Genomic DNA, 13,544 nt, shown 5'->3' on the forward strand with positions numbered 1-13,544 from the left:
TTGCCCTTGAAATCTCCATAGAGGTTCTTGTACTTAAAGCCTCATTTTAAAAAAGTGAAATTGCCCTGCCAATGGATACAACGAACCACGTTCGTCTCAGAAACCAAAAAATACCAACAGTTGTGCATCGATTGCATCGCTTTCCACGGGGTTCGGCACTCGTTTGCTGTGGCAGTTCAAAACTCCCACGTCAAATACGTCGTCGAGCAACACTGGTCTTTTTCAGCGCTGCGCGTGGCTGCACACTTATACATAAGCATCAGCTCACTATCTCACTTCTTCACTGATCTCTCCTGCTTATACCTGGCTGTGCAAGCCACGCTACGCACGGCGGTGTGAAAGATTAGTGTATTCACTTCTGCGTGCCACACAGGCAGGTGCAGCAAGGCGGGTCTTCCGAGATCTCCCCAGTGCAATTTCTCGGGTCATGTGCAAGTCACACCATGCTGCGCGGCTACGAGCAGTGTGGTGAAGAATTAGTGCATTCACTTCTCTATTCCTACAGCACGCTGCGCACGCAGCTGCAGCAGGGCCTGGCCTTGAAGACCTCCAGGCACCATCTTGGGGGTCATGCCCAGGACATGCATTAACTTTTCCCTCACCCTGCGACGCACCACGCAAGCTGGCGACTGAGTATGGCCTCAGAGATTGCACGGGGATCTGTGCAATCTTGGAGGCCACAAGCTGGCTGAGCCAAGCTTGTACGCCGAAGTTCGCTTACCTCCTTGATCACACATCGAAGCGTTGTGTTGTGTGCCATGTGCTGCATGACCGTGCCAAGCCAAGTGGAAAGCAAGTGCAAAAGACCATCAAAATGGAACAGAAGGCAGCTATGTAAAGGCTGTCATGTCAGGTGCTAAGTTGTTTGTTGCACATGTCGCAGATTCTTTTGTTCTTTTATTCAAGTTTCATTTTATGCATGGCTGTGTAGCAGTACCAAGGGCTGCAAAGTCTTCTTCGTATTTCTGTGTTTACAAATGTGCACACCATTGGGCATATATTGCAAAAAAGGGTAATAATGGATATAATGAAGTAATTTAGGCTGCCCCCTTTGAACTTCGTTATAATGAAGTTTGAGTGTACCTCTCACTGAGTCTTTCTCTATCCCTACAGGCTGTGCACACAGTGACCCAGACTATCATACTCTGTGATGAAAATGAAAAGCGGCGAGAGGTGAGCTTTCAAGCAGTATTGTTTGCCAAAGACTTGATGAGATTTTTTTTCTTTTGACTTCCACAGCTTCTTGCTTTTCTAGAGTCCATGCAGCCCGATGACAAAGTGATTGTTTTTTTAGACAAAAAAGTCATGTAAGTATGATCTTGAAAGGTACTTTTTTAACCATTATGCTCCACTGTGGCTGCAGAGTGGTACATTTTTAATAGAATTAGCATTTTTAGAATACTCTCACGCATTTTGCAGTACCTATCTATCCATCTCTATCATGTCTCTGCATCGTCTTCCCGCCAGCTTGGGTGGGTCACTGGGTATATGACACTGTGCTTGCGTGTGCATCAGTGAACCTCTTTGACGCCAACTTGGCGCTCTGAGTATGTGCTGCTTTTCAATGGCTGGATGCAAAACTTTAATGAAGGTCCCGAGGTACGCGACTCCGCTGCAGGCCGCTTCCACGTTGGGACAGTCAGGCCATGCCCGACCGCCGCATCGTGGGCCCTCTGGACAGCCCATAGTTGCGCCTCGGCATCGGGGCTCTTGATAGCGAAGAGCCACTTGTCATTTATTTGTTCTGTGCCTCGTAACGAGGGGCAACACCAGAGCATATGGTCTAGGCTAGCGATGTCATTGCAGTGCCTGCAAGAACTAGTGGCATAGGCGTCGGGATAAAGCTTGTGGAATAAAGCCGGGCTGAGATACGAGCCTGTTTGCAGTAATCTGAGGGTCAGTGACTACGCTCTGTTTAACTTCTTGTGTGGAAGGGTAAAGTCTCTCCTGCCGAGATAAAAGTGCTGCGCAATTTCATTGTATGTGGTCGGTTGATCTCTGTTCTCCACCACTGCGGGCCGGCGTTGGAGTTCTCCATGGTCGCGGAAAGCGAGACCTCTCGCCTTGGAGTGGGCCAGCTTGTTGAGGTTTGGGGGCCTCCCATGATGGATCCCATGTGAGCGAGGAACCACGTGAGAATGCGGGTGGCGATGCTTTTGCAATCGAGGATGTTTTTCAATGACAAAAAGAAAATTCTTTCGAATTTCTCTGGCGCTGGGCGGAATATTCAGACAGTTTCTCTGGACTGTATATGCCCACACACACACACATAAGTTAGATTTGATGGTGCCGCTGCTAGATGATGCACTGTGTCTAGAGGGAAGCAGGGGAGAAGAGGCACGCTGCATACATGCCTCATACATAACATGTTTTGGTGGTGGCAATATGCTGTATCATGTCGCTATGTTACTTCAATACTAGTCACATTAACGTTGACATTCATCGTAAGGTACGAGTTCTGCCGGAATTTTTTAACAAACGTAAGGGAACTAGCACAAATCACGGTAAAGCATTGACAATTTGGTGCAAAAAGAAATATAAAAATTTATGTGGGCAAATAAAAGATATTCAACTGAAAAATTCCAAATACATTCGACTTAATGAACCGTAAGATTTGATCAAATTAAAAAGCGACAGCAAAATAAGCAAATTCTAATCTTTCTTATTACTTGAAACAGTCTAACTTTGTGTCTAACTGTCTTTGTGCTTCTTGGGAGGCATACCGTACGGAGCTTCCCTGGCCTTGCAACCTGCAGGGACGTCTGCATGAGCTGGCGTTTGGTTTGTTGCGACACCACAGACGCGAGCACATGGGGGTCGGACCCTCCTGTGCCTAGCTGTTTCTGGGTGAAAAGGGTATCATGGGGTTCTAGCCAATGCCAAGTGTTCGGATCTTTATAGCCTCTCGGTGAAGGCAACACACCTCTTTGGCCTCCGCTTCACGTAGGTGGCACCCCCGGACTGACCCACCCGGGGGAAATAAATAGTTGCCCTTTCCTGTCCTCTCAAATCTTCACCTTTCTCTTTCTCTTTCAATCTTTCCTGTCCTCTGTTTATTTTCCTTTCAGTTCTGGCTTCGCAGGAGCAAGGGCTAACCTTGTGCATTATATCCTGCCCTGAGTATATGTATTTGGTTATAGTGGGAATGTACCGTTGGCGTGTACAGAACTGAATAGTTTCCATCCTCTGTCGTCCCCTGGTGGGGCTCCATAGTGGGCGGCAGCCATCCCTGCCAAATATAGTAATGTTATTTATCATACCCAATTTCCCTTCATTCCCTGGTCACTCCCTCAAGAGGGGGCACACCGATCAATCCTTCAATTTCTTCATGCAGCCGAAAAATACTGTCCTAAAATACCGCTTACTGGGTGTCTACCAAACGGGAAAGCTGGGAAAACTGGGAATTCTCAAGGATTTTGAATAGTCTGGAAATACTCAGTGAATTTGTGCTTCTATTAGCGAAAATTAGCTGTAATTTTGTTGAAAGGGAACGAAAGGCACGCTAATGCTGGCTTTGAATAACGGAGAGGGATCGTAAAACATTGGTCTTTGACACCATGTCGTCGGCTGGAGGAGTTGCTAGTGTACAGTCAACAACAGATTTTCCAGGCACCTGATTTTCGGGGACAAGCCCGATAATCAACCTCTTTCGTGATGCGACGGCGCATGCGCCCTGCCCTAGCGGATTAGTCGCAAAACGTTTTAGAAGGGTGGCGCGCGTGGCCGCGCGCCGGCAAGTCCCCCGGAAAAAAAAGAAAGCTCTCGGACGCGCGCTGCTAGAAACACTCGTGCCGTGTACCGCGTTGAAACTCTGCTGGTAGCTCGACGTGGGTGCGGTGCCAAAAACGTGCGTAGCGTAAGACCGCAACGCTACTTTAAAAGAGAAAGCGGCCAGGGCATCGTCCGAGTTATCCGGACTGCACTGCACCAGGTTGTTGCCCCCTTTCATTGATGGCTCACTAATTTAACAAAAAACCCATGCCTTACACTTGGGCGACACTTTTGTACATCACGTTGCTGACGAAGTCTTTTTGCAGCATCTGTCCTCACTTGCTGGTGGTGGCAGCGCGTTCCTGACTGCACATACTCATAAGGCGCGGCAACACTGGGTCGATACGAGACCGACCAGATGTTCACTCCAATGATAGGCCAACTATTGTGCGTCACTGAAACCTTTTTATCATACCAGGTCGACAACAACGCAACCGACAAGCGCGAGTTGTACTGAGGCAGGCTTTCTTGTCGTAGGAACTGGCAAAATCAGTGTGCCGACCATCGTTCGACCGAACCCCGCGCTATCGGCTGTCGAACCGACAGCACAATAGGGACAGCGTCTTCGCTTGTATATATAATTAATTGTGCTCAAAATGAATCAAGCACGCCTACCAAGTTGAAATGCACAAGGTTTAACCATCTCAAGCCATGCCCACGAAGTTTGAGCCAATGTTGATCCTCTTCAGCGAAGGTTAACCTGGTGCCGTCGAGTTCGTGCACTCACTACCGGCGGACCTGAACTGAAATGTAAGCAGTTAGGTCGAACGAAACTGCTTTTATAGTTGAATTCTGGCCTTAGCGATTTGAAATCAGCTACACTTCACTTTGCACGGCGCGTACACAATAAGCAATAAGCGGTGACACAGCGATGTGCACTGTGTCGTACGTCACCGTACCTGTATGGTGTCGGCTGCATTCGCTACGTATATGGGTGGGCCTGTGCGTGTTGCTTTGCCGACACATTTCTCAATTTCAGAGATGCACTGTTTGCCTCCGCGTCAAGCGGCAAACAAGAAATGGTGTATTCGGTATACAGCAGCATAAACAGCCGCCTCGCTCTTTTCTACCAACGCCGTGTGAGCGATGGCATCCGCACATTTTCGTGAGAGAACAACATGGCCTACATATGAGCACTTATGCGAGCACACTTTTCTCTAATAATGCTCTATGGCACGCTAAAACTGCAAGTGTAATGGAGTTAAAGAAAAGCGAGAATGAGTTAATTAACAGCCCATAATATATGTATCTGGGTCACAGTTGCTGTTGTTTAAGTGGTTCGGCCGCTCATATTGACTCGTCTCAGTATGTAACAACATGATGAGCAAAACGTGAACAAGGTGAATGCAGGAGCCAACGTTTCGACAAGTGGACTTGTCTTCTTCAAAGCGACGTATGCTTTGCTCGCCACAGTATATATAGGTGGCGTTCTTCTAAAGGGGAGAGGGTGTGAGGTGGAAGGATGCGGAAACAAGGGAAAATGTGTTAGCGTGTCGAATTGAGAGTAAAGGAACGCTGTGTACAAGGTCAAAGCCAGGGCACCCTCCCCCCCCCCCCACCCCGGTCTGTCAACGCACGCGCGTTAGACGGCGTGTCAAGGGCGTCTGACACGCCAGCTGACAAAAAAGAAAAAGAAAGGAAAGGGGGAAACAAAAAAAGAAGGGGGGGATACGCCAAGAAATCAAACTAAGTGTTGCCTATACCTTGAAGTTTAGCATAGCGAATAGATTCTAAAGCTCCTTTTGAAATGTTTATGCCTATTGGTTGCAATGTCTTGAACTTATGGATAAGGTATGATTCTCTGTATTTTCTTTCTCGTTAAGAACGGAAATTTGACTGTAAGGTGTAGAGTTTAAGTTCATCAAAGTTATGACCTGGTTGGTTGAAATGCTCGGCGACGGCTTTGGGAACCTTTTTAGCTGTGTCCGTGCTATGTCCATTTAATCTGACGTTCATTGATTGTCCTGTTTCACCGATATATTGTTTCTTACGTCAGATTAAACGGACATCGCACGGACACAGCTAAAAAGCTTCCCAAAGCCATCGCCGAGCATTTCAACCAACCAGGTCATAACTTTGATGAACTTAAACTCTACATCTCACAGTCAAATTTCCGTTCTGAACGAGAAAGAAAATACAGAGAATCATACCTTATCTATAAGTTCGAGACATTGCAACCAATAGGCATAAACATTCTAAAGGGAGCTTTAGAATCTATTCGCTATGCTAAACTTCAAGCTATAGGCAACAACACTTAGTTTGATTTCTTGGCGTATCCCCCCCTTCTTTTTCTTTTCTGTTCCCCCTTTCCTTTTTTTTTTTATTTTGTCAGCCGGCGTGTCGGACACCCTTGACACGCCGGCTTACGTGCGTGCATTGACAGACAGGGGTGGGGGGGGGGGTGGTTGCCCTGGCTTTGACCTTGTACACAGCGTTCCTTCACTCTCAATTCGACACGCTAACACATTTTCCCTCATTTCCGCATCCTCCCGCCTCACACCCTCTCTCCTTTAGAAGAACCCCACCTATATATACTGTGCCGAGGAAAGCATACGTCGCTTTGAAGAAGACAAGTCCACTTGTCGAAAGGTTGGCTCCTGCATTCACCTTGTTCACGTTTTGCTCATCGTCTTGAATTTCCATCTCCCGCATTGCCCGTCTTTTCTATGCAACAACTTGGCACATACGCGCAGATATGCATGTTTTGCTACATTTTGACACTGTTTCATATCAGCGATGGACCTTTTCTACAATATTTGACGCTAACAACAACCTGCGGCTGTAGATGTCGATGTAAACAAGTGCACCGCTTTAATAAATCCGACGCAGAAGGCTGCGCTCGAAGACTTTTTGCCAAATGGAACTTAGCGTGCCTTTATCGGCCGCACTGTTTGCAGAACAGCGCACTCGGGCCTGCTTACCCAGTAGTCATTGAGTGCTACATGACTTCAGGAACGACATGCTGTCCCGAAGAAGCCATTAGTAATGATTCGTGATACACTAAACACACAACTGACGCGCATTCAATGTGGGCGCAGGTACACAAATCAACCGGCGAAAGTCCCGGGACCCTTCCAAAAAGTTTTCAGCAGCGTGCGGCACAGGGCAGCATAGGAAAATGAAAGAGGCGGATTCAGACGGCTTTGCGGCACCACCACGTAACCCATAGAGTCAATGTACAGAAACTTCTGAAATTTCGGACGTAAGAACCCTTTGCCGTCAAATTATCCGAATTTCTTGCCATCGCCGCAAGTCCGAAAAGGCATTAATCAAAGCCACCGCCGCCGCCATTTTGATTATCTCGCTGCCTCGAACCGGCGCTCTCGCACGCAGATCCGCTGCCAGCCGTAGACACCACTGCGGCAACGCTAGGCCTAGCTGCTTCAACGTTCGCTATTGAGTTTCTTGCTGTTCGGTGCTATGGCTGTCATTGAAAGAAGTCGCCCCTGTCATCTATGTCACCGACTCCGCCTTTGTTATCCTCGCGATTGGCTTTGGAGCTCTGAAAACACGGCGTGTTGCGTAATGCCGGTTCCCGAAAGTGAGCTTCACCTCAATATAGCAATGTTACGCAATGAAGCATATGCAAAGTATTGCGGTGAAGCTTAACAAGCGCGGGAAGGGGCAATTGTCACTGTACACAGTATGCATTCCTGAATTATAAACGTGTGCACACGCCATCTCCTGTCACATTACAAGGACCAATATGCCTAATAAGTGCACTGGCAGGCCTTCAGAGCTTTTTTTCAGACATGCATGTGACGATTTGAGCCCCTTGGGGACAGTAAAAGGCATGCATTCGTTTTTGTGACTGCCCAATTTTTTGGACATCTTCGCGGCTCCTAGGGAGTAAAAAAAAATCGGGCGTTGACTGTACAACTGTCTAAGAAGATGCTTCATATCGTCCGTGGTGTGAACGCACGGTGGAAGCAGGGCGAAAATAGAAAGGATCGACACATTGAGGAATGAACAGGTAAAGTGTGCCGCTGCTGCTTAGAAAAAGCTTGAGCTCAAAAAACAGTGTTAGCTGACGCCGAGATGCATGTGTCCCTCATCCAAACCAAAATAAAGTCTTTAAAGCAGTGAAATGCAACACTGAGGCGTTGTGCACGGGCTGAGAGTATGTCGAGACAGTTGAAGTTGACTATCCAGCTGCTGAGAAAGAATCTCACTTGTGACAAAGTTTGGACCCCATACCGACGAGCTTGCTATCAGTTGATAGAAACAACTCATATTCGAAAATATTTGCATCTGTATGCATCTCTTGTGTCAGCCCATCTTGACATAAAGAAACGTTCTGTGTTACTCAGGAAATTTTGCGAAGACTCAGGGAAAACTTGGAAAACTCAGGGAATTTGAAAATGTAAGCTTGGTAGACACCCTGCATGTAATTCACAGTCAGCACGAAACCAAGACAGTCCGTGCGCTATCTTCTTTTGTTGTGGCAAAATCTTCGACAGAATCACTCAGTCCAGGCTACAAAGTAACTAAGATTGGAACCCATGATAGAGTGTATAAGCATGACTGAACGAGGACGTAGAAAGAAACAGATACACAGAGAAAGCACTTCACTTTCAACTATAATTTTATTTTCGCACAGATCGATCTATATATACTGTACGAGTGGAGACAAACGTGACAGGAAAAAAACAACATTCAGTGGTGCGTATCGATGAACTGTACACGTGTGCAAGGCATGGTGAAAACACATTCTGCAACGGTTACAAGGATAATCCAAGGAACCGTATCTCCTTTTCAGATAGCGGCACTTATGGCTTGCTTGTGCACCTTTCCTGTAATTTTGCAGTTTCGTAGGCTTCCACAATCTCCCTTGTCATCCTGCTTTGAGCCCTATACAGAATGGAAGTACTTTCAAACATGGGTTTGCAGGAACGATCTTGTCAATGAATGCTCAAATGAACCGAGATTACCCTGGTGTTGTTATGTCGATGCTCTTTTAATCTCTCATTTATGCATCTACCGGTTTGGCCAACATCGCAAACCATTCGTAACCTGCACTCATAATGTTGTCTGTGCCATTCCACTTTCGTGCAGAAGAATGTATGTTTGTCAAACCGGTACATGCATCAATGACAGATTAAAAGAACATCGATATAACGTCACTAGGGTAATCTCGAGTCATTTGGGCATATATTGCCGAGATTGTTCCTGCAAACCCATGTTTGAAAGTACTTCCATTCTGTATAGGGCTCAAAGCAGGATGACAAGGGAGATTGTGGAAGCCTACGAAACTGCAAAATTACAGGAAAGGTGCGTGAGCAAGCCATAAGTGCCGCTATCTGAAAAGGAGATACGGTTCCTTGGTTTATCCTTGTAACCATTGCAGAATGTGTTTTCACCATGCCTTGCACACGTGTACGGTTCATCGATACGCACCACTGAATGTTGTTTTTTTCCTGTCACATTTGTCTCCGCTCGTACAGTATATATAGATCGATCTGTGCGAAAATAAAATTATAGTTGAAAGTGAAGCTCTTTCTCTGTGTATCTGTTTCTTTCTACGTCCTCATTCAGTCGCGCTTATACACTCTCACATGGATTATAACCAACTAGCCCACCAACGTGTTTTAAGATGTCAAGTTTTAACATGTTCAACTAAGATGGGAAACGGCGACCTCCTCCTTGAAGTTCGTGACAAGACCCAGTACATAAAATTGTCAAAAGTCATTGCTTTTGGAGACATTGCTGTCTCAGTAGGCCCACACAGATCCTTGAACACTGTCTGCAGTGTCATCTCTGAAGATGACCTACTCGATCTTGGCAAAAGCGAGCTACTTGAGGGATGGCAAGGTCAGAATGTAGTAAAGTCCAAAGAATAACCATTGGGCATGACAACAACGAAATCTACTCACATGTAATCATAACCTTTAAAACAAGTAACCCACCAGACTCAATAGAAACTGGATGCTGCAAACTCCGTGTACGGCCATCCATTCCAAATCCACGCCAATGCTTCAAGTGTCAGTGGTTCGGGCATGGTTTGCAAAGCTGCCACGGGCATACTTGTGCAAAATGTGCATCCAATGAGCACTGGTCTGACGTCTGCACTTTCACCACCCGCAGTGCTAACTGTAACAAGATCACCCCATATACTCCCTTTCATGCCCATCGGGGAAAAAAGAAAAGCAAATCATTGCACTCAAAATCAAACTTACCTAACCCATCATTCCAAGATGCACGCAAACATTTCTCTATGAACGACCAGTTTAGTCCATCTTACGCCGATGTGACGTGCCGGAGGGCAGCACCACATCATTCGGCTTACTGAGTGTGGCGGTAGTCATACCATCAGCCCTTTCCGCCCCCCCCTGGACTGTAGCAGCCAGCGCTTTTCAACCCCCCACCAGACCCAGGATCACTGCCCGTGCAGATAGGCTCGAAACCCCTGTGAACATGCCAGGCACTATCAACCGCTTCGGATGAGGTCGTGGATACAAGCACGACACCAGCGTCTCAGACGGCCAAAGAATGATGCAGCCCCCTCGAGCACACCAGGAAGAAAGAGAAATCCCGCATCACGGTACCTAGAAAGGCCTCGTGAGCCTTGAGACCTCGAGGCCTCTTATACTTACATTGTTTTTTATTATTAGTAGTACCTTTATTTTACATTATTATTCTGTTTGGCCATTGTGAAGTATGAAGACAGCCTCTATGATACTCGTGCCATAAGTTTGCTTCCTGCTGTGCATGTGCCACCTAACACTGTTGGTATAAGGCTAGCTCTGCTTCTTTTATGTGCAGGGTGGACCTCCTGTCAAGTGATTTTGTCTTGTCCGGCATCAACTGCCAATCCATTCACGGTGACAGGTGAGTCATGAACAGCATCTCTTCCCTTCTCTGCTTTCATGAATTGCTGCTGCAAAAGGTCTGTGCATTGTCACCCTAAAGAGAGCAGTGTGACCGGGAGCAAGCACTTGAAGACCTTCGAAGTGGGACAGTGCGAATTCTCATTGCCACCGATGTTGCAGCCCGAGGTTTGGACATCAAGGATGTAACGTGAGTCAAATTGTTTTAATCCATAATTGCACTTAAAAAGACTCACCACTGGCCAGAATGCGTTGATTGAAATATTGATAGAATGCAGCACGCTGTTCACAATTTAAATAGGAATTATACTTTTAAATTGGCAAAGAAAGTCTCAAAAACAGTAAGTGGAGAGGCCTGGTGGTGAAATCTTGGTTCTTCGAATGTATACTATGAGACTACTGTACGTAGGTCAACTGTTCTTAAGTACAGCATAATTATTGCTTAATATTGCAGTTGGTATATTATTAGACAATTGCACTTTATTCTGTGCTTTCTGAAATCAAAAGCGCATGCATGGCTAGGCAACACACTGGACTAGGTATCACGTGTGAAAGAGTCATTTCATTTTCGAATTAATTGGTTTCCTTATGACTGGTTAAATACCAAAGCAGTTAGGCAGGAAACCACAAAAAGACGTAGCTATTATCACAGAAATACTTTTAAAAAACACTTCGGAAACTGGAATTGCAGGAACATCGACTTGATAAACAAAGTAATATTTTTCAAAGCTTTGGCCACACTTTTCATCTGCCTCCCACTAATGCCAGCTTATAGTCGCTATCCCGCTCACCTATCACTATATTGGGCATGCTCCCAGTGAACGACTACATCCTCACTGCAGGTCGAAAAATTGTGATAAACTATGTTCCACGGCATTTTCCACGTTTCCATTTCATGATTAGACATGCTCACTGGTAAGCTTTTCAATGTACTAAAAAAATTGAATGTTCGCAATTGAGAACAAAAAATGACCCTACAGAGTTACGCTCATTTTTAACCTGTTCACACGTTTCCGGAAAATGCAATTTTTCGGCACCAACATTCAGTATGTTGCCAAATTGTGATCGTATGATGCATTTTTTGGCTGCTAGATCCAATGTAAACAAGAAAATGCGCGAGGCACACGCAGTCGACAACAGTGCATAGCTGCCCACCATGGCAGCTTCACTGCAAAACTCGCCCGCCCGTTGCACGTGAAAATGCCGGCTCGCACTCAGTTTGTAATTTCGGTGCCAGCAAATCCTCTCCAGTGTTGCTGCACGTGGCATTCACATCACATGGTGCCCTCGGAAGCGTAGCGCACGCTTTCAATAGGCGATAACTGAAACGCATCGCTATTCCCAGCTGCAGACTGCGATTGTATACGTTTTCTAGTCGCTAGCTTCCATGCGAACAAGAAAAGGCACGAGGCATGTGCGATCGACAGCTATTGCCGCCTGTCTCATGTGAAAATGACAACACGTACAGTTTCTTATTCCGGTACCTGCAAGTCTCCGCTCAGATCATCGCACACCGTAATCACAGCTATTGCCACCAAACCTATTGCGATAAGCATCTTCACCTATCTGTTTTGCAGCGCAGGGTGCATAATGCCTTAAGTAGCGCACTGCATTCTTTTAGTAGGCAGTAATCCAAATGTGCCGCTGTTCCCTGCTGCAGGCGTCGCCATGTGGGCATCACATTTCGCTTTGGCGGCATCCGCCGTCACCTTTTAGCTCGATTTCGTTTTGGCTTCCTGTCGCCTTCTTAACTCTTTTGTTACCACGCCTATTCAAATCGGTCACTGCTGAATGATGCTTTAGGTTGCCGATTTCAGCATGTTGGAGCCATTTAGTAGTTAATACAGGCACTGCACTTTCAGAATCAGTTTAAGTTTTCGTGCTCCGGAGATGTTGTGATTTTTGATAGACCTTTTTGCAAACTAATGTGCATATGTTGTAGTGAAAAGAGGTGTAACTGGTCACATTCTGCCATGCTTGAGAAAAAAAGCATGCCGCTCATGACTGCACTAGCATCAAAATTTTGTAATCAAATGACTCCAAACAAGTAAAGAAATTATATTGCCAGCTTTGCCGTTCTACAGCGCTGAGTGGTGATAATTAACCAAAAATGACGCCAGCTGTTCACTAGTGAGCTTTGGTTTGGAGTCCGTGTCGTTTTATTCCACCAAAGTACGTTTCTGAAAGTCCGCTGCATCACCAAAAGTTTCGGTTTCGCTTCTCGTAAAATCCCGACAAGGGGCGGCAAGAAGGCCTGCTGGTGTCACTGCAGTGCCACAAAGTTCACAATAGGGAGTCAGAAAATTTGGTTATGAGAATTCGTCATGGGAGTTCTTCACCTTTTTCTTTTTTCTTTTTTGGCCTAGGTAGGACACTAGGCAGTATAATAGCAAGAGCTTGGTGGCGCAACCCACCGCGCCATTCCAAAGGGGACACTCATAACATCCATCCATCCATCTGCAGTTACAGTGTACTAGAAGGGGCAGTGGAGTGGGCCACACTTCCTGCGTGGCTCCAGCGGCATCGCCAGTAGCGGTGGCGCTGCAGTCAACCAATCCTGAAAAAGCAGCAGAAGAAACGCTCGCATACTCTGCCACGTACCTATAGTGCAGGAGGTTTTGTTCAGATTTTTGCCTGAAGCACTTCGTTTACTTGGTCTTTATTCTCTGCATACGATCAGACAATGAAATGCGTGTTGTTTTTTTCCACAGATGCTAAAGCGTTTTCTGAAGTTACTACAGTGCATCTGTCCTCGCCACTGGAACCTAGCCACGCTGTCAAGAACATAGTCACTTTCGAATCGAGTCCTGTCCAGATGAACTTTTTCAACACTATATAAAATGATCACTGCTATACATTCACCAACTAGGATCGAGTTTGTATAGCTTACGGAGCTTGAGGGCGCAGACGACGTCTATACGAACTCAAGTGAGCAGAATCAGATAG

At 46.2% G+C, this 13,544-nt stretch overlaps 1 protein-coding gene across 10 annotated transcripts in view; it reads left to right on the top strand.

Annotated features, from left to right (window-relative positions):
* Positions 1–13,544, top strand: part of LOC142557821 (putative ATP-dependent RNA helicase DDX43) — a 265,242-nt gene that overhangs the window by 202,932 nt on the left and 48,766 nt on the right. For all 10 annotated transcript variants that reach the window (XR_012822857.1, XR_012822858.1, XM_075669983.1 and 7 more), the window contains 4 exons: positions 1,114–1,173; positions 1,240–1,307; positions 10,534–10,599; positions 10,681–10,788. Coding sequence is in view for 8 of the 10 variants with exons in the window: in XM_075669983.1 (XP_075526098.1) it covers positions 1,114–1,173; positions 1,240–1,307; positions 10,534–10,599; positions 10,681–10,788 (302 nt within the window). In the remaining 2 variants the exon portion in view is untranslated. The remainder of the gene's footprint in view (positions 1–1,113; positions 1,174–1,239; positions 1,308–10,533; positions 10,600–10,680; positions 10,789–13,544) is intronic.

This window comes from Dermacentor variabilis, chromosome 9, assembly GCF_050947875.1.
Source record: "Dermacentor variabilis isolate Ectoservices chromosome 9, ASM5094787v1, whole genome shotgun sequence".
Taxonomy (NCBI): Eukaryota; Metazoa; Arthropoda; class Arachnida; order Ixodida; family Ixodidae; genus Dermacentor; species Dermacentor variabilis.